This window comes from Dendrobium catenatum, unplaced genomic scaffold (assembly GCF_001605985.2).
Source record: "Dendrobium catenatum unplaced genomic scaffold, ASM160598v2 fragScaff_scaffold_716, whole genome shotgun sequence".
NCBI classification, from domain to species: Eukaryota; Viridiplantae; Streptophyta; class Magnoliopsida; order Asparagales; family Orchidaceae; genus Dendrobium; species Dendrobium catenatum.
In genome coordinates, this window is record NW_021319178.1 from 6,234,639 (window position 1) to 6,252,721 (window position 18,083).

The following is an 18,083-nucleotide window of genomic DNA, read 5'->3' on the forward strand; positions in this document are numbered from 1 at the left end:
GGGGGGAATTAATGGGTGCTTATGTGGCAAGTAGAGAGAGAAAAAGGTAGAGGGGTGGCCGGCCAAGCAAAAGAAGAAAGAGGGGAAATTTTATTAATTAGTGGGCCCCATGTCATTAATTAAAATCTGATTTTAACTTTCAGATTTTATTTAATTAGGGAGATTTGAAATTTGAATTTAAATGGGATGAGAATTCAATTAATTCTATTCCTAAAGATATGGGTTACTTTAGGAAAGAAATAATGAAGGAATTAATTGGTGAAAATTCAAATTCCATGAGAAGCTGGACGGCGGGATCTCCCCAGGGAAGAGGCGGACGGCTGCTGGCTGTGGCGGCTTGGCTGTGGCCAGCGGCTGGCACAGCAGGCGCAAAGGAGGCGGGTGCAGGGAGTTTGGGATTGGCGGCAGAGGAAGGGGAGGCGGGTTCAAGCAGGGAATCGGGGGCTCAGGGAATTCTTCTTGGGGGGGGTCGGCTGTAGGAGAATATTAGAGAGGGAGGAAGGGTGGTCGGGTGAGTAGAATGGGGCGGAGCAGAGGAGGGATTTTCGGGATTTTGCCTGCAGGGAGGAAACGGGTGTATGGGGGGAATTGGTAGGGAAGAGAAAAACGATGAACTTACAAGGATGAGCCAAGAGCTCGCCGGAGCGGGCTGTTGGGTATTGCAGTCGGAGCCTCACCTAGGCCTCCTCTCTCTTTTCTCTCAAGCTCTCAAGCAAGAAGACAAAAGAAAAATCTTAGAAAATTTCATTCATTCCAAAACATTCATTAACCTCATACAACAAGAAGAGACCCCTTTATAAAGGTCTCAAAGCATGAAAAGAAAAAAGACTCATATGCCCCTTGGGCTACAATAAATACTACGCCTACATAAGGGCGAAAACGTCATTAGTACATGAAAATAAAAGATACATGAAATAAAATAACATGATAACATCAAAAGTATAAGCTCCCGATCGTAGCCGTCGATCTACGATTCCTTCGCCGATAAACCTGCCTAAAATGTCTGTCGATGACCTCATCAATTAGCTCCATGGTTTTGTGGTTCATGAATACGGTTATTGTCCAAATAACCAAGGCACAATCCTCTCGATGTTGATTATGTTTCATTTATATGGGTAAAAATTTTACTGCCGTCTCTGTTGTCATCATAAATTTTATGTATTATGAGTTCAATCGATTTATGGATAGATTGTAAAAAAAGGTGGCCTGTACAAGACCTAAAAATGTTTCACTTTAGTTTTCTTTTTTTCCCTGTTAAAAGTTTAGTCCGTTTACTTATACTCAGGTAACGTGGTTGAAGGCTGAGTTATGCAGATTGCTGGAGGAGAAGAGATCAGCTATCCTCAGGTCAGTGTCCTGTTGCAACTCATTTTTTAGCCATATTTAAGCCTTTAAAGAACTAGTTTCATTGGGAGAAAAAAAAATTGGTAAGGGTCTGTGATGACTTTGATTTATAAAATCTTCGTTCAGGGCATTATTTTGCATCAAGGACTAATGTGTAGTTAGAGAACTCTAAAAGCTTTATGTTAATTAGAATTTACAACTGAGGAATTTTCATTTTGTGAAAGCTGGAATTTTTATGCTGAGTTATGTTCTTTATGTAAGGTCACTTCAAATTGCGTATCCCCTGACATAGTTTCCGAATGCATGCTTTTATGGTTGATCGATCCATATTTCAAATTTGTATATTTCTCTAGTACCTTGATGGGAATTCTTACCTAGATTCTTTGGCAGCTCAAGTTGCAATTTTGCTATTTGATCCAGCGCACTAGTTGTTCAGGTTGAATTCAACTTACATGGTTTCAACAACCCTTAAGTTTTTATGGCTTATGTCTTGCAAACCAAATGTTAAGGAACCCGTATTGAATGGCTTAATTGAATTGATCTTTGTTGGTGTGGTTTAGAACCACAGGCTTTTGGTGTGTGTATATTACTTGGTTTCATCCCTGAGTATTATTACTTGGTTTCATCCTGGTTTCGTATTACTGCAATTTAGTTAGAGCAGCTTTTGGAAATTCGTTTGCAGTTTTATCCTGGTTTTCCTTACTAAATTGAAAAATTTTAAATGACATCTGTAAAAATGTCAATTCCTGTGGTCTGTATTTTTATATTTATTTGGAAAAGAATGAATGTAAATGCTTCTTTTTGTCTAGTAAGCACATGCTGTTCTTCCTTTGAAGTGCTGGAGGAAGATGGTGAGATTCTTATGTTATTTGCTTTTTGAATTCACCCTCCGCTTGTTGTTTAGTCTCCACGAGGGTGCTTCTGTCTGTAGGTTGGTTTATTTCTTTTGTTTGCGTTCACAGAATGCTTTTGGTTTTTCAACGGTCTGGTAGCATCAATGAGAGACTATTCTGATTTAAACAACTGAGGAAGCACATTGTTCTTTGTGGTTAAAATAATACCTTTGCCTGTTTATATGCTGTCTAAATTTTGTTTTCCTTTTATCTGATCATATTAGAGCTGATGAGTTGGAGGTAGCATTAATGGAGATGGTTAAGCAAGATAACAGACGCCATTTAAGTGCTAGGGTAAGTTTACGTTCACATTTCATCTAATATAATAGTTTAACATGGACGTGATCCTTTGTTGAGATTTTTATATATGGAATTCATAAACGTATTTACTTTCATTTTCTTAAGTTTTTAAGGCTTATTGATGCACAAACTTTTTGTTTTTAGTTTTAGGTTGTTGAGGTTCTCCAACATATGTCAGATTTGTACTGGTAAACCATCAGAAAACTGTTAAGGAGAGTTTCTACCCCATTATGTGTAGAACATTGCTTTATCCATTTCCAGGTGAGAGAGCTATGGAATCACAAAATTTTATTGTCACAATGACCATAAACACTTCTGCCTCCCGAGTGGCTCTTGGGAACTGATTTCAATGGTAGGCTGTGACTCTTGTGAGCTAGTTTAGCAACTGAAGCTACCTGATTACCTTACTATAAGACTGTAATGACCTTTAAGTTAAAAAAAAAATGATGTTTATCGATGATCAAAATGGACCTAAACGTTAGGGACTCAAGTAATTGAACTGTAAAAAGTACCAAGTATTTTTTTTTTTTAAGAATACATTCAAATTCTATTGGTGTATGTTTTGATTCTTTGTGTTCCTAGATGCGTCTTCGATCCATATTATTACTACTTGCTTTCGATGAAAATCTTATAACTTAAGGTTTTGACTAGTGCCACCAACATTGTATAGAACGTGAATAATATTATTGGCTCAAGAAAAATGTCGTGTCAGCATAAATCCCGCTTCACAAATTTAGGATTCCATTCTCCTTAAGGCAGATTGTAGTTAACCAAATTTCTCATGAGGACAATATTAGGGTTTAGTCAGATCCAGGTTTTTACTTCCTATTAGCATAAGCCCTCATAGTTTATTATCCATCTTACTGCGTAAGAGAGAACTCTCAATTAATGATAAATAATTTTAGGTATTTTAGTCTCAATTGTGGAGAGAATGGAGGTAAATTCGATCAAAATCACATGGTTCCGTCGTCTCGAGTATACCATAGGTTTCAATTTGCCAATATTAGCGATCGTTGATCATAGTGTTCAGAGAATTTGGTTAGCAGTCATGGGTTGCCTCCTCTCAGGGATCCTAAGTAAACTGAAGTGATTATAGGTGGGTTGTAATTTATGAAAGTTTGGGGTTTACATCTGTTAGAATGCCCAGTGATTAATTTAGTTTGGGATTTATGACTTTATTTAGAAGTTACCCATTTGTTTGAGTTGGTTCGGGGCTTATTTGAAGTAACCCGATCGGTTTAGAAATGGGTTTTACAGCTTTCATTCAGACTTGTTTTAGAAGCGGGTCTTATGACTTTCATTGAAAGTAGCCCGATTGTTTTAGAAGTGTGTTTTATAGATTTCATTGAAAGTAGCCCGAATAGCAGGTCTTACAACTTCTTTTGGAATACGCCTGTCTGTCTATTTTGGATAGGCTTACAGCTTCTGTTTTTAAAAGTGGCCTGAAGGTGGGTCTTACAACCTAGCCCTATAAGCAAGGCGGTCTGTTGGTGGGTCTTACTACTTTTATTAGAAGTAGTTCGTTGGTTTGTTTAAAAAATGGGTCTTATTGCTTCTATTAGAAGTAGCATGTTGGTGGGTCTTACTGCTTCTATTAGAAGTAGCCCAAACGTTTGAGTTTGTGTTAGGATAGACGACTTTCATTGAAAGTTGCCCGTATGTTTAATTTAGGTTGGGCCTTACGGCTCCACTAAAGAGTTGCTCGTTAGGTTAGTTTATGATGAAGTTTACAAATTACAACTTCGTTTAGAAGTTGCCAGCATGTTTGGTTGAAGGTTCATTACTTGTTGTAGAAGTTTTCCAAAGTTTTCCAAATAGCAGATCTTACAACTTCCCTTGAAAGATACCTAACTATTTTGGAAGGTCTTACGACTTCTGCACTTAGGAGTAACTTGAAGGTGGGTCTTACAACCTAGCCTTATAAGCTACATGACCCATTTAGTTTATTTTGGATAGGTCTTATGACTTCCCTTAGTAAGTAGCTTGGTTATTTTGATAGGTCATTATTCTCCCCACCATATACTTGGCCTGGTTATTTTGGTAGGTCATTATTCTCCCCACCATCCACTTTAAGTGTATGGTGGTACATTTCAAATCACATACCAAATTGTTGCTACTATATGCTAATGACTAGTCTTAGTTAAAAGTTATCTCTTGTCATTGGGAGCTATAATTAATCCTAGGGGCTTGTGTCTTTGGGAAACATGGACGCATAGCATAAAGTTCTGGAAATTGATAGCGAAATCTCTTGTTAGTGTCTTATCTTCAATATAATCTACCTTTTAAAAATTTGAACCGGATAACCAACACTCTCACAGCAAGCTGTGACGCGAATTTTTCGAGCCCACATCTAAATTCCATCAATAATACTCAAGATTTAATATTTTATCTTGATTTATATGCACCTCTAGAAATTGCGATAATTGCTGAAATAAAAATGATTGGGTATTTGGATATGTATATTGATAAGCTATTAAAGATGAGAGCTAAAGTCAGTATTGATGCAAACATGTTTGAGGCTTTGAATGTTTTGCAACCATACACAATTTTATTTTCTTTCTGGCTTAAAAAAAAATACTCACTGGAACAAAGCCATTGATTTTTTGTTTTCATTCTTCATAAATGCAGCAGCAGTTTATCAAACTTCTTCTAGATTCTAATCTTTCTATTCTGATTATTTATTCGATAGGTTGAGCAGTTGGAAAAGGAAATATCGGAGTTGTGGCAAGCTCTTACAGATAAACAGGAACAAGAACAAGCCATGCTTCAGGTTTCGTGTTACTTAAGTCTAATTTCCATGTTATAACTTAATACAATAATATGCTTCTTTCTCTATTTAATCTTCTACATCTTCCTTATGCCCTCATAATTATCAAAATGATAACTAAAGGTCTTGATGCGGGTTGAACAAGAGCAGAAAGTAACAGAAGATGCACGCATGTTTGCTGAGAAAGACGCTGCTGAACAAAAATATGTTGCACATATACTCCAGGTTCTTTCCTAGTTTTAAAATTTGCAATTTAGTTAATGGGTTTTCGTTTCTATGTCCCATCTATTTTTGTACTGTACATAGAAGGTTTCCAGAGGACCTGAGACAATTTTCTGTTTCAGTTGTGTAACATAAAAATCTTACCACAGGCTTATGTTGAAATGGTGTTTGGCCAGTCCTAGTTAGTTTTACTTACATCGCTTCAACTGAAAAGGAATGGTGGAAAAAATTGAAACCATTTCCATATTAGAAGTTGATTAGATTAGAAGAACAATTTCTTCTTAGACAATTTCTAAAGTACCATGCAAAAGCTTTAGCATGGTTAATTTGGGTTCACGGCCTACTATTGTCCTTAAAAAAGCAAAATGTTTGCATTGCATTTGTCTCTCTTAGAAGATACCGTTATAGTTTGTATCCACATACACTTTGAACCATCTTATATGCATATATAATCTGTTGTTTTCCAATGGGAACTAGGTTAGTATCGATGTGTGTGACCCTCAAGCAGTACTGGGATTACCTAATGCTTTTGCTAGATTTCTTTTCTGTACGGGGTTTTCTTGAGGCCTTTTTCCTGATTTTTTTTTTTCCAACTATGCCAGGTTTTTTGAAGACCCTGGCTTCAGTGACGTTATCTGACAGGACCTTACCCATCTCTAGACTTTTTACTGTTGTTATGTGATGGGAGCTTCTTTTCACTAGTTTAACTGTGTTTCTTAGGCTTCCTGTTCCTGCTTCGTTGTCATGGAAGGAATTCCAGAACCTTTCCTATCTTTATGTTTCTGTTGGATTCATGGTATCTTCTTTTGTGTGATTCTGTATTGGGGAATTCCAAAAGTCTGATAGGAAATACTTGAGTTCGCAAGTAATCTTATCAGAAATACTTTAGTTCGCAAGCAACCCTGACAATAATTGGTGAAAACAGTGAGAAAATTGCAAGAAAATTGAGGAAAGACAATCCAAATGATAGTGAATTTTATAGAACTCAAATCAAAGAAAACCCCAAGCAAAGATACAAGTGATCCTCAATTCGAGAGGAGGATCGTTTTCTCCCAAATCTCTAGATGAAATCTTGAGCCCAAAGACACCAAGAAGACTTCACAAGAACTCAATTTTCATCATATCCCTAACCCTAATTTTCCCTGAATTTTATTGCTTTACCTTTCTCTGCTTCTTTTATGTATTTACCCACTTCTATCAGATGCATGCAGGAAAAATATGAAGAAGCGATGGCTCTGTTTGCTCAAACGGAGAAGAGGGCAATAATGGCGGAAACAATGTTGGAGGCTACTTTGCAGTACCAGTCGAGCCAAATAAAGGCCCAGAAATCTCCATGCCCTTCCCCAAGGTAGCTTTTGACTGATTTTTTTATCATGTCACTCCTATTTACAGGGAACTTTTGCGCAGATTGAATATTTAGCATGTGTTGAATTTACGTATTTACTATGTTCATCACATCTAGATATGGCTTGTCAAACTCATATGTAATTGTATTTGTAGTTTTTACAAAACTAATATTCCCCTCAACGGCTGAGTAAAGTTGCTTCCTTATATTTATTTATTCAGATGTGTTCGTTTTTTAGTTTTAAGTTATCAATTTAGTTGTATGGATAAGTAGTACAACATTTGTTCAAGAAATTCTTTAAATTTTTTGTTGAATTGCAGGTCATCCTTGGATAATTCATATGCAAAGTTCGATCACGATTCTCAACAAGACATTCCGTCCAGAAAAGTCAGTCTGCTTTCTAGATCATTTGGCCTCGGATGGCGTGACAGAAACAAGGTAAACCTGAATTTCTTTTTTGGCGTTCTAAAGGTTTCCAATTGACTAATGCAAGGTTCTAATAGAAATAACATAAATAATGTTGTTTAGTTGGTTTAACATTTATGATTGTTACTGTCACACCTCGAATCCGGAAGGTGGTACACCCCGACAACACGAACTTTTATTTGGTCTGGTGAACGTACGTAGAGCTACGTTTGGCCGGCACTAAGATCGCAGGCACCAAACGAGAAATGCCGAGCAATACCAACAATAACGAGAAATACCATTATGTGAAGACAAAATACCGAGTAATACCGAGCAATACCGAGTAATCCCAAAAAATTAGAAAAACTCGGTGTTTTTTGGGATTACTCGGTATTGCTCGGTATTACTCGGTATTGGTCTTCACAGAGCGGTATTCCTCGTTATTACCAAACAATACCTAGCAATACCGACCAAATACCGAGCAAAAACCGAGTAACAATCCTCTGACCGAACGTAGAGCTACGTCCGGTCAGAGGACGTAATAAAAGTTTCGATAACACGGGTCGCGATGAAGGGATATAAAGATATATTTTGTACCCACAAAAAGAAACATTTATATACAAGTGATACAATATAATATAGATATACACACACACCAACGTAAACAGGGGAAGGAAAATTAAATAGTCAATTCATTAAGAAAAAATTAAATAAGCAGTACACCCAAGTAGCAGTAATAAAACAAGCAAAAAAACATAAATAGGTTAAATAATAGGAAAAGGAACTATCCAACCCACAACAAATATATAATAAACTACTACAAAATATAAAATATCAAAGTATAATTTATTACTGATAAATCTGCTATTGAGGTGAAGATCCACTAAATACGCTGGCTATAAAAAGAGACAATGGGTGAGTTTGATAAATCAAACTCAGCAAGTAACTCCTATCTATGAAAGTATAAACGAAAAAGATATGTGGAATGCAGTATGAACAATCAAAATATAGAAGTAGCCTATAGTCACTATATCAAAGTAGTCATGAGATATGTTATATTTCCTACAATATATTCTAGTCTGCTGGAATATGTCAAATAGCTATTGATGTTGAATCATTTCAAAGCTTACAAATGCACCACATTTTGTATCCTTATACTTTAAAATGACTTATCATTCATTTATTATTTTCTATTATTATATATATTTATACATTTATATAAATGTGCCATAGTCAGTTTACCAAATATTCATCACAGGGAAGGTAAATACCAACCCAATGAAATCCAATGATTTCTTATAGAGTTGATATTCTAAGGGTCCATCGGCCCTATTAGCTAAAATCTGATATGGTTCTACTGACATACACAATCAAACAGTGCAAGTGCTGTTATAAATAACTAACTGACATTATATAAATCAATATGAAAATCAGAATTTATATAACCAACATGACTTAAAGAAGAAGTATCATGTACTGCATTTAAATAAAACTGATTTGTATGAATTAATTTTTCACATCATGGATCATTTTAAGTGATAAGAGCTCGTGTATCAGCAAATCAATGTATTGTTTTTTCTACTACATCATTTCAATATGAGTCATAGAGAAGATTCCTGACATGCACAATATTAATTATAAATATTGAAAATAGAATTGGCAGCTTAGTATCTAACAACATATCACAAGCAAAAAAGATAGCGCCCCTAACAAAGAAAGGTACATTTATCCCAAAATAAATAATAGTTACTTCTCGACGAGAAATATGAAAATTCAAATCTACTAGATATTCAACTGACAGGGCTATGAGGCCAATTACTCGAAGGTCTTACAAACAAGAATCATATTAAAAGACTTCAATACACAAGACACTAAGCTTACACAACTTAACTAAATTTTATTTAATCAATCATGTAGGAACAATGTAGAAGGTATCTAAATAACATAGGATTCCCTAATTTTTGAACTAAATCGCAACATAAAAAGTGAACTTACAAAAATGAATAAAATTACAAAATCATATAAGTATGATTAATTAAGATCTGACGCCGTCAATCAAATCTAGGAATTCAAATAACAATAATAATAATAATAACTTACCCTTGTTGAATGGTCTCAAACAACAGGAAAGAGAGGAGAAGGAAGGCTCAACCTCGATCCGAGAGATGTAAGGTAGTAGGAAGGGAACCCTTCCCATCGATTTAGGGAGAACACCACAATGAAGAGAGAAAAGAGGGGAGAGATGGCTTTTGTGGAGTGAAAGAAACAAAGAGGAAGGAGAAGGGAGGATTTCGGCGGCTGCTACGAGCGAGAAAAGGTAGAAGAAGATGCGCACGATGGCTGCTGCGAGAGGGAGGGGAGGAAAATATGATGCCCTAAGTTTCCTATTGGGTTAAAATGGTGAGAGGAAGGTCGGCGAGGGCTGGAGGATTTCGTAAGGTGGTGAAATCGTGTGTTTTACATGATTGGAGGGAGAGACGTTGGGATTCGGCTCGGTTTGTGATCAAGGCTGAGGTGGCCTGCTGCTCGGCTTGGTTCTATTGGTGTATTGGTGTGCAAAGAGGGGAGCCGGTTTGCGTGAAATGCCTGGACTGAACGGTCCAGGTCATAACAGTTACTGGATTTGAGACTAATAGAATATACCGGGCATGGATATATAGAATGACATGCTCGTGTATTTTAAGTGTAAGGCCTAGTAAGTATGTCACCAATTTTAGCTATGTAATCATTGATGTGGTGGCATTGACTGCACACAAACTAATGTTTTGTTTTTGTCCACATACCCTTTGACTTTGGTGGCGGCGGAATGAATAGTAATTGGTATATTTCTCTGCATATTCTAACATGAGTAATATTCCCATCAAGGATTTGAGTACTCATTCATAGAGTAAGCAGGACATATTTAGGAGAAAGATTTGGTAATGTAATATTAGGAGTATATGAGGCCTGTCTTATATGTTAGTATATTAGCTATGTAACTATTGATGAGGTAGTATTAACTGGAGAGATTAATATCCGTTGAAATTTATTTAGTTTGTTCTGCTCTTTTTTAATTCTCACTAATTATTACAAATGCATAATAAGCAAGGTTTCAAAAAGGTAAAATCTATAATTGAAGCGTTTTGCCATATTAGTGAGATGAGGCGTTATCCCCAAATTGGAATTATAAAAAATTCATAAAATTAAATAAATTTATTATAATTCATCAACATATTAACTTTGTTCATTACCAAAAACCATAAAATCAAGCAAATCTTTATTTTAAATATTAATCTAGTTTAAAAGTGTGAAACAAGATTCAAGGTAAACAATTTAACTTCAAATACATTATTAGGATCAACCTTCGACAACATCCTCTTCTTGACTCTTAGCATCTTTAGAAAAATTTATCTATATAAAAATTTTATCATTCACTGATTTAGTCTCAATATCATCTTCAAAATATTTTTCAATTCACAATAATTTTCTTCTACTCTCTATATAAATTAACATTGGATTCAATATAATTCAAAAATAAATACCAAATTAATAACAAAACTAAAAATTCTATTATAATGAAATTATCTTTTGACTTTTTTTTATTCTTCATGCCAACTTTGCTTCTTTCATTTGAATGATTGTGAAGCATGAGTTGTACCAAACCTAATAGCCCTTCAATGTCAGCAATCATATATCCATTCTTATCATCACTAGAGAAAATTCTTTCCTCAACTTGAAATCCTTAACAATTTTGTGGTGTCCACCTCAGCATCCTCTTCTTCGCTTTTATCATACAACAACAACATCAAGCAATTATCCCACTACGTGGGGTCGGCTACATGAATCCTTTTTCTCTATTGTGTCTTATTAAAAGTCAAATTCTCGTTTAAATCTAATAAAGAAAGATCATTTCTAATATTTTTTAACCAATTCTTTTTAGGTATGCCTCTACCTTTTTTAACATAATTCAAATATAATACCTCTACTTTCCTAACCGGGTCATCGGAAGGCCGCCGTTTAATGTGACCAAACCATCTAAGGTGACTCTCTATAATCTTATCTTCTATTGGAGCTTCTTCAACCTTTTCACGTATATGCTCATTTCGTAACATTTCTCTAAGGGTAAAGCCACTCACCCACCTGAGCATCCTCATCTCTGCCACACTTAACTTAGTATTATGCTTCTCTTTTAATGGCCAACATTCGGCACCATAAAGCATTGCATGCCTCACTTTTATCATCTTTAGAAAAAATTATCTATATTCCAATTTTATTGTTCACTAATTTAGTCTCATTGTCATCTTTATTATTATTATTTTTTTCAATCACTATAATTTTCTTCTTACTCTCTATATAAATTAACATTCGATTTTGGGAATTGGTTTAATTGATGATGTAAGTGTGCTTAGACATCTCAAACCTTGGTGATTATATTTTGCCCTCAGATTGTTTCTCCATATAATTTAAACGGACTAGTTGCTCATTTACAAACCTCTTCTTGTTTCTGATATAGTGTCACAATCCTAAAAATAACAATGAATATTTCAAATATTTAAACCAATAGCTTCCATTTCTTTCACAGAATTAGGAACTTTATATCAACTTCAATCAAAAGATGAAATGCAGATCATAAGATTGGATGGGTGGAAAATAAGTGTACAAATCCGCTACATAACCCTATAATTGTTATCATAGCTTCATTCACACGTTTTGTTACTAGCTGGTAGAGGAATTACTTTCAACCAAACTCTCTTAATCATCATCAGTTCAAAATGACAAAAAATATACCATATGAAATTATTTCTGACACACAACTCACCTTGGCTAGTCTTAGGCTTCCATTTAAGAGGTGTTGGGTTCAAGTCTTTGTGTATACGCTGTGTGTATGTGAATTTGTCTTAATTGACCTAAATGTCAAAAAAAAAAAAAAATTCCGACACATTGTTGCACCAGTTCCAGATCAGTTCTCTTAACCTTTTAAGAGCCATTTTGTTATGGCATTTGATTAACACCAAGTAGCAGATTAACTGCCTAATGTCCTGTTCTAATCTACAGTTATTTTATATGATATATCTCTATGGTTCGAAGCATGTATGAAGTGGCTTCCTTCTCTAGTGGGCTTTGTTGCTTCCATTATTAACTTGGCATTTCTTAACTTCAGGAAAAACCAAGCAACCCTCTTGAGGAAGCAAGTGAAAGCAAGGGCAACAGTGATGGAGCTCAATTTCAACCTCCCACACCTACCAAAGATATGAATGGTCACCAACAGCTACAGCAGCAATAGCTTTGTCATGATCAAGCCAACTTTTCTCTTACCAGTTTGTTGAAGGCACTATCGATGGAGCAGTATTTAGCCTGGATTATTTTTCACTTGGTATGCATCAGTGAGCCCTATAGTTTTGATTTATTTTTATGTAAATTTTCAGAAAGTACTGTATTATAGTTTGTTCATTGTTTCACTGGATGATAATTGAGTTTCAAGCAGGTTAAGCAAGTTGAATCTCTTGTTCTCTTTCTGTGAGTTTTTTTTTATCATTCAAGATTTCTTTTTGTGAAGCAGATGGGAATTTCTTTCAGCACTTCAATGAAATATCCTTCCTGCTATCTCCGACTTAATTGTTAAAGAAAATTTCAATAAATTATATATACTAAAAAATATGGCATAACTAGCACTGGGTGCAGGAGAGAATCTAAATTATCTAAGCAAAATGAATCTCATTCTCATTTTTTATGTGAATTTATTTAGAGTGAAGCTTTCTGTTAGCCATTTTAATGATTCCACCGCAATACAACAAACTATTTTTGCTTAGGAGAATATTGATAAGTTTAAGTTGCTTCTTTTTTAAATATTTGATTTTTATTATTAAAAGATTTACTTACATGCTATAATGCTTTTATATATTTAAATATCTAATGCTTAAATCTTAATATTCATTTTTATAATATTTATATCCATAAATCATATAAAAATATCATTAATATTAATTTATCCAAAAAAAAATACATTTCTTTAAGATATGCTGTATATATATATAACATTAAAGCCAGCCAATCTAACTCTTAAGGCTTTGCAGAAGCTAAAATATTAATATGCAACAGAATCAAATAAAATTAATTGATATAATGAGCTAATAATAAGCATAGAAGCACTCACTAAGATGTCAGCTTCATTTGGGACGGCTTTCTTTATGCTTCATAAAATAATTTTCTAGCACAAAAATTTTAACTTTTTTACTAGAAAACTGCTTCAAAAAGACGTCCCAAATAAAACCTTCATTTAGAACAACTTTCTTATCGATTTATGTTTCAAACCGCAATCATTATTTAATTAATGAAACTAATTACTACCAAAACTAACATAGCATAAATTTAGTAGAAAAGAATGATCAACATTTCACAAAAATCTCTACTCATTACAAAGTTCATGGCCAAGCTGAATATTTCATTAGGACAAAATAGCAAATAGGTAAAGAATTTAACATGTTACTATACACAGCTACAAATACAATAAGCCTCGTGTAAATATATATTTAGGAAACATTTGAAGCTTGAAAGCCTTTGATAGTAACATGAGAAACTGAAAGATGTATCATGATATAGGAAAAATCGTCCTTAATAAGCAGAAAAAATTAGAGAAAATTACATTAACAAGCCATTGACCATCCTAACAAATTATAAGCGATCTACCTTGACATCATCTTCAACAATGCCATCACTGGCGTGCCTGCAACATGAATCGGTGTAATGAAAAAACAGTTAAGTTATTACAGGTTTAAAACTCATATCTTTCTTATATATATATAATTAAAATCAAAATGTCTTTGTTTATAATAGCACCCACTCAAACCATTAGATATATTATAAATCTATTTTTAGCAAATTCTTTTGAATTTTTATTCATGTCACCTTAAGTCTATCTTTTTTACTCCTAATCCTCTAATATTAAGTTTTTACAACCTTTTTCATCATTTTTTACCATTAGTTGTACATATCAAAATCATACAAACCTATTATTAATTACCTTAACTTTCATAGATGTCACTCTAACAATTCCTCTAATACAATAATTCATTAACTTATCCTAATTTTGCCACACATCAATCTTTAATATTTTTAACTTCGCTAAACTCAACTAAGATATCAATAATTTTTTTACAAGAAATGGATCAAAATGGTCCCTCAACTCTTTGTGAGGGACCAAAATAATCTCCGACTCAACTAAGATATCAATAATTTTTTTTAATTACTATTATTTAAAATTATATTTAATAAATAAATTAATTAAAAAATGACTAAAATACCTCTTATTTTAACACTACTAATCCCAAAATTTGTTGTTAGGACCAATTTTGTCCCTCAAAAGTTGGGTTGGTCCCTCACAAAAAAGTTGAGGGTCCATTTTGATCATTTTCTCAATTTTTTACAATCCAACACTCTAACCTATACAATTAAAAGAAATAAGTGAGAATTGAACATGCTATTAATGTCATGTGTATTTATAAATCTAACATCTACCCTAAAAAACTGACCAGTTAACTGTGTGTTTGCGCTTAACCTGATCAAACAATTGGGGATTTAACAAATGCATAAAACAAAAGGTTAGATTTTTGTGCTAAATTTTGATATTTGGGTGAGAATTTGATGAAAGAAAGTAAGAGAGTGATAGTTCAATAAAAAGGATATATATATATATATACATACAAAATAAGTAATGGGAGACAAATTGAAATTCTTTGGTTGAGCCAAACTTCTTGTGAGATAAGACAGTTCCATTAAGAAGATAGTCATAAAGTTTTAGGAGATTCTACAAATAGATCATACTACAAGGAGACTTGATTGTGGATTTAGGGAATATACAAAATTATAAGGAAAAGAAATGAGCCTTAAAAGAGTGGAAAATAAGAGCTTCATAATTCATTTAAAATAAGAAAGGTTTGAGTGCTACATGTCTATTTTCCTAAAAAATATAGAAAAAAATTAAAACTGAGAAGCATCAAACACTAAAGCCAAAACCAGAACAATAAATCTACTTTCATAGATCTTTAACCATGATAATTACTTAGAAACTTCAAAGATCAAATTACCTCCAAGATGTAGACAAAGTACGAGCTTTTCTGTCCAGCTGAATGTTCTCCAGCGCATTTGAAGCTCTGAGTACATCTTCAGAGAGGTCATTATCATATCTCCAATTGTGCTCATCCTTCCGAAAATTGGTAGCAGAGGATCCTAACCTTCGATCTGAATGCCACAGAACAAGAATACATTTAAGCACAAGTTTATAAAGAAATTTATCAAAAATAATTTAAAGCAACTTTTTACTTACCTGATGACTGGGAAGTTTGGCCATGCCTGAATAATTCACCAAAAAAATAGTTTGAAAGAATAAATGAGAGTAAAATTGGGAAACAAGAGTATTCCCAAGGGGAACATAATATTCACTATTTACCTTCCTAGGGGCGGCAGGCCACCAACAATTGTTGAAGAAGATTGTCTACGAGTATTCCTGGCATCCACACTCAGTACAGAGTCAACATCCGAAGTACCCAATTTTCTCCCACCCCTTGCTTGCAACAAATTCTGTGTTATGTAACCCAGTAGGAACACGAAACTAATTTCAGATATACGCCTACTCAATAATTGAGGTAGCCATCTTTCAGAAAGGCAAACAAGAAGAATTAACTACTTTAAAACCTATTGTAATGTACAAATGCAAGAACCTATAATAAAATATAATTAAGAAATTTCAACAATTTACTATATATTTATATATGTATTAAGGTGATAGTTTATACGAGAATATTGGAATAATTTGAACTAAATTTAAGTAATTTTAAATATGAGGTTTATTTAATGACAACTTTTATCAATTATATTTTCTTAGATATTAACCTCATATATTCATTAGTTAAAACCTATTAATTGTTAAATTTAGATTTATGTTAAGCAAGTATTTAAAATGTGATTCTTATGGTTATTGGGGTTTCAAAAAGAAATTGAATAAAAGAAAAAAATATTAAATAATAAGATCAAATAGTAGCAGAAGGAAGTATTTGCATTTAATTAATAAGGACAAAATAAAGGAAAGTTTAAATGTTCTACGATTGGATTTTAATAGTTCAATCATGAGCATTTAAATTAAATTACAGACATTAGTTATGGTTTATACACATGAGCAAGAGTAAAAGTTGATTAAAATTCTGTACTTTATTGAAAGAAAAAAATTATTAATTAATAATATTAACTTTAAAAATAAAATACAACAATAACAACAACATCATGCTTTTATCCCACTACGTGGAGTCGGCTACATGAATCCTTTTTCACCATTGTGTCCTATTAAAAGTCAAATTCTTGTGTAAATCCAACAAAGAAAGGTCATTCCTAATATTTTCTAACCAAGTCTTTTTATGTCTACCCCTACCATTCTTAACATAAATCAAGTCTACTACCTCTACTCTCCTAACCGGGTCATCGGAAGGCCGCCGTTTTATGTGACCAAACCATCTAAGGCGACTCTCTCTAATCTATCTTCTACTAGAGCAACTCCAACCTTTTCACGTACATGCTCATTTCATATCCTCTCTCTAAGGGTAAAGCCACTCATCCACCTAAGCATCCTCATCTCTGTCACACTTAACTTAGTATTATGCTTCTCTTTTAATGGCCAACATTCGGCACCATAAAGCATTGCAGGCCTCACTACCATCTTATAGAATTTTCCCTTAAGTTTGAGGGGTACATTTATATCACATAACAAGCCCAATGCATTCCTCCACTTCAACCATCCAACTTGAATTCTGCTGATAATATCCCCATCTATTTCACCATCACTCTGAACAATAGATCCAAGATATCTAAAACGTGTACTCTTATTGACTTGATCGTCCAAAGTCATAATCCCCTCACTAGGTCTATTACTACTAAAATTACACTCCATATATTCCGTTTTAGATCCACTCAAGCGAAAAACTTTAGACTCTAAGGTCAACCTCCATAATTCAAGTTTACCTTCAACTCCCTCTCTAGTCTTATCAACAAGAAGAATATCATCAGCAAAAAGCATACACCAAGGTACATCCTCTTGCAAATGTCTAGTAAGAACATCCATGACTAAAGCAAAAAGATATGGGCTTAAGGCTGATCATTTATGTAACCCAACCGAAATAGGGAAATACTTGGTCAATCCACCTTGTATTTGAACACAAGTAACAGCTCCTGCATACATATCTTTAATGATTTGAATATAAGCATTATTGACTCCTTTCTTTTCAAGAACTCTCCATAGCACTTCTCTTGGAACTTTATCATATGCTTTTTCTAAATCAATAAATATCATATGTAGATCCTCCTTATTTTCTCTATATCTCTCCATCAAACCTCTTAATAAATGTATGGCTTCCATAGTCGACCTACCCGGCATGAATCCAAATTGATTTTGAGAAACATTAGTATCACGCCGCAACCTATGCTCCATAACTCGCTCCCATAGTTTTAAAGTATGACACATTAACTTAATACCTCTATAATTCGCACAATCTTGTGCATCACCTTTATTCTTAAAAATAGGAATTAACACACTCATTCTCCACTCATCTGGCATCTTTTTAGTCTTCAAAATAGTATTAAAAAGTTTAGTAAGCCATGAAATTCCTTCATCTCCTAAGCATTTCCACACCTCTATTGGAATATCATCAGGTCCAACAGCTTTTCCACCCTTCATTTTCTTTAAAGCATCTCTAACTTCAGTTTTACTAATACGCCGATAAAAACAGAAATCTTTACTTTCATTTAAAGTCCTAATGTCACTATAGTCAATCTTATTTTTACA

At 33.9% G+C, this 18,083-nt stretch overlaps 2 protein-coding genes across 3 annotated transcripts in view; one reads left to right on the forward strand and one right to left on the reverse strand.

Annotated features, from left to right (window-relative positions):
- The window catches only part of LOC110109590, a 26,430-nt gene extending 13,663 nt beyond the window's left edge, over positions 1-12,767 (forward strand). Inside the window, exons 12-18 of one of the 2 annotated variants that reach the window (XM_020840737.2) lie at positions 1,286-1,347; positions 2,462-2,531; positions 5,227-5,307; positions 5,428-5,529; positions 6,738-6,874; positions 7,192-7,309; positions 12,417-12,767. In XM_020840737.2, the coding sequence (XP_020696396.1) occupies positions 1,286-1,347; positions 2,462-2,531; positions 5,227-5,307; positions 5,428-5,529; positions 6,738-6,874; positions 7,192-7,309; positions 12,417-12,539 (693 nt within the window). In that variant the 3' untranslated portion in view covers positions 12,540-12,767. Of the gene's footprint in view, positions 1-1,285; positions 1,348-2,461; positions 2,532-5,226; positions 5,308-5,427; positions 5,530-6,727; positions 6,875-7,191; positions 7,311-12,416 lie in introns of those variants that run through there. The other variant, XR_003701187.1, reaches the window with a different exon arrangement.
- Positions 12,768-13,665: 898 nt separating this feature from the next.
- LOC110109607 (protein TONNEAU 1b) overlaps positions 13,666-18,083 on the reverse strand; it is a 17,696-nt gene continuing 13,278 nt past the window's right edge. The window contains exons 5-8 of the mRNA XM_020840761.2: positions 15,702-15,832; positions 15,579-15,604; positions 15,340-15,493; positions 13,666-13,979 (exon numbers count right to left, since the gene is read on the reverse strand). Of these exons, the coding sequence (XP_020696420.1) occupies positions 13,928-13,979; positions 15,340-15,493; positions 15,579-15,604; positions 15,702-15,832 (363 nt within the window). The 3' untranslated portion in view covers positions 13,666-13,927. The remainder of the gene's footprint in view (positions 13,980-15,339; positions 15,494-15,578; positions 15,605-15,701; positions 15,833-18,083) is intronic.